The sequence below is a fragment of the Delphinus delphis genome, chromosome X (genome assembly GCF_949987515.2).
Source record: "Delphinus delphis chromosome X, mDelDel1.2, whole genome shotgun sequence".
Taxonomy (NCBI): domain Eukaryota; kingdom Metazoa; phylum Chordata; class Mammalia; order Artiodactyla; family Delphinidae; genus Delphinus; species Delphinus delphis.
The window spans coordinates 21,219,552-21,221,884 of NC_082704.1; the positions used below are offsets into that span (position 1 = coordinate 21,219,552).

The window sequence follows — 2,333 nt, forward strand, 5'->3', positions numbered from 1 at the left end:
CCAAACACTACCATCCCTGGTCAAGTTCACTATCTAATTGCAGCAAAGAGTCTCCCGAAATTGCACCAAGGGCACATTTGTTTCTTCGACAGATAACTTCAGCGCTCCTTCTAGCCTCATACTTGACTGTATTTTAGCTTTCAGAATTATTTAAGTAAGGATTTTAAGAAGGCTACTTGGTTCTTGTCCAGAGGGTAGTGAAACTCCCCAAGTAGGATATCAGGGGGCATGGGCAGGCGCACTAGATGTGTCCACACGGAGAAGCCTTGGGAATCCCGAAGCGCTGGTCCTGGGTGAGTCTCCCCCTCCTCGCGGGCTCCACTTCTCCCCCTCGCTCCCGCACCTATCCCACCCCTCCCAGTCCGGCGTGTGCTATCCAGTACCCCAGGCCCGCTCCCCCCGCCGCCTCCGCCCCCTCGCACTCGCCCCCCGCGTCGTCCTCGTCCCACATCGACTTCGCTCCCGCCGCGCCGCCGGCCGCGCTTCCCGCCTTCGCTTCGATTCGCGCCGCCACCCCAGCCGCCGCGCGCCGCCTGCGCTCCGCTCCCCCCGGCCACCTCTCGTCGTCCGGCCCGGCCGCCCTCGCCTCCGTCGCCGCCGCGCCCCGGACTCTGTTGGCTCCGCGCCCCGCGGACGCCCCGGCCCCCGGCCGACGCAGCCGTCCCCGCCGCCGCCACTCGCCCGCCGCCCACCATGGCCCCGAGGCAAACAGGTAGCAGGAAGCGGAAAGCGCCGGCGCTCGCGGCGTCGTCGCTGGGCTCGGCGGCGGGTGGGGACGGGCCGCTGCCTCCCAAGAAGCCCAAGCGGCCGGCGGCGCTGCGCTCGCTGCTGCACTACCTGAAGGGCCGCGAGGTGGGGGCGCGGGGCCGCGCCGGGCTCCCGGGCTTCGAGGGCAAGCTGCGCGGCTACGCGGTGCGGAAGCTGCCCGAGCTGCTGAGGGAGCGCGAGCTGGCGCTGGGCACCCTCAACAAGGTGTTCGCGTCGCAGTGGCTGAACGCCAGGCAGGTGGTGTGCGGCACCAAGTGCAACACGCTCTTCGTGGTGGACGTGCAGTCGGGCCACATCACGCGCATCCCCCTGATGCGGGACCGCGGGCCCGCGTCGGCCCGCGCCCAGCCGAACTGCGGCATCCACGCCATCCAGCTGAATCCCTCCAAGACGCTTCTGGCCACCGGGGGCGAGAACCCCAACAGCCTGGCCGTCTACCAGCTGCCCACGCTGGACCCCGTGTGCCTGGGCGACCGCCACGGCCACAAGGACTGGATCTTCGCCATCGCCTGGATGAGCGACACGGTGGCCGTGAGTGGCTCCCGCGACGGCACCGTGGCGCTCTGGAAGATGGACCCCGACATGTTCCACGGCAGCATCGCCTGGCACAACGACGCGGGCCTCCCCCTGTACGCCCACATCCGTCCCAGGGACGTGGAGACCATCCCCAGGGCCAGCACCAACCCCAGTAACCGCAAGGTGCGGGCCCTGGCCTTCAGCGGCAAGAACCAGGAGCTGGGAGCCGTGTCCCTGGACGGCTACTTCCACCTGTGGAAAGCCCAGAGCAACCTGTCCAGGCTGCTGTCCATCAGGCTGCCCTACTGCCGAGAGAACGTGTGCCTGACCTACTGCGACGAGTTGTCCCTGTACGCGGTGGGCTCCCAGTCCCACGTCTCCTTCCTGGATCCGCGGCAGCGCCAGCAGAACATCCGGCCCCTGTGCTCCCGAGAGGGCGGCACGGGTGTGCGCTCCCTGAGCTTCTACCAGCACATCGTCACCGTGGGCACGGGCCACGGTTCCCTGCTCTTCTATGACATCCGCGCGCAGACGTTCCTGGAGGAGAGGGCCTCGGCCAGCCCGCACTTCCCTCCGGGGCCCGCAGGGAGGAAGCTCAAGCTCACCTGTGGCAGAGGCTGGCTCAACCACGATGACCTGTGGGTGAACTACTTCGGTGGCATCGGCGAGCTCCCCAACGCGCTCTACACGCACTGCTACAACTGGCCCGAGATGAAACTCTTCGTCGCTGGGGGGCCTCTCCCTTCCGGCCTCCACGGGAACTATGCCGGCCTCTGGAGCTAAGGATGGCCTCCGTGTCCTCAAAGTGCCCAGATACACCTTCCAGTCCCCTCTCTCACTCTGTGTTTGTGCTTTTACTCTGTGTGGCTTTTATCTTCCAGGTGGAAAGGGCCCAACTTACCTCTGCTCAGTGTGTTAGGCAAAGAGACAGAAAGAAACAGAAGGCAAAAGTGGTCTCTTGGGCAATCAAAACTTGGCTTTCAGATTTTTCTGCACCTCCTCCAATATCACCATTTTTTTTTTTTTTTGCCTCTCTTACAAAGAATTTT

At 65.0% G+C, this 2,333-nt stretch overlaps 1 protein-coding gene across 1 annotated transcript; it reads left to right on the top strand.

Annotated features, from left to right (window-relative positions):
• The first annotated feature begins 362 nt into the window (after positions 1-362).
• LOC132418348 (DDB1- and CUL4-associated factor 12-like protein 2) lies at positions 363-2,067 on the top strand. Its single transcript, XM_060002162.2, has 2 exons — positions 363-411; positions 683-2,067. The coding sequence occupies exon 2, from the start codon at positions 694-696 to the stop codon at positions 2,065-2,067; it is 1,374 nt and encodes a 457-aa protein (XP_059858145.1). The 5' UTR covers positions 363-411; positions 683-693.
• The last annotated feature ends 266 nt before the right edge of the window (positions 2,068-2,333 follow it).

Bases quoted from the DNA above. Each gene is read 5' to 3' on its own strand.
- LOC132418348 (XM_060002162.2), top strand. From the start codon at position 694: ATGGCCCCGAGGCAAACAGGTAGCAGGAAGCGGAAAGCGCCGGCGCTC.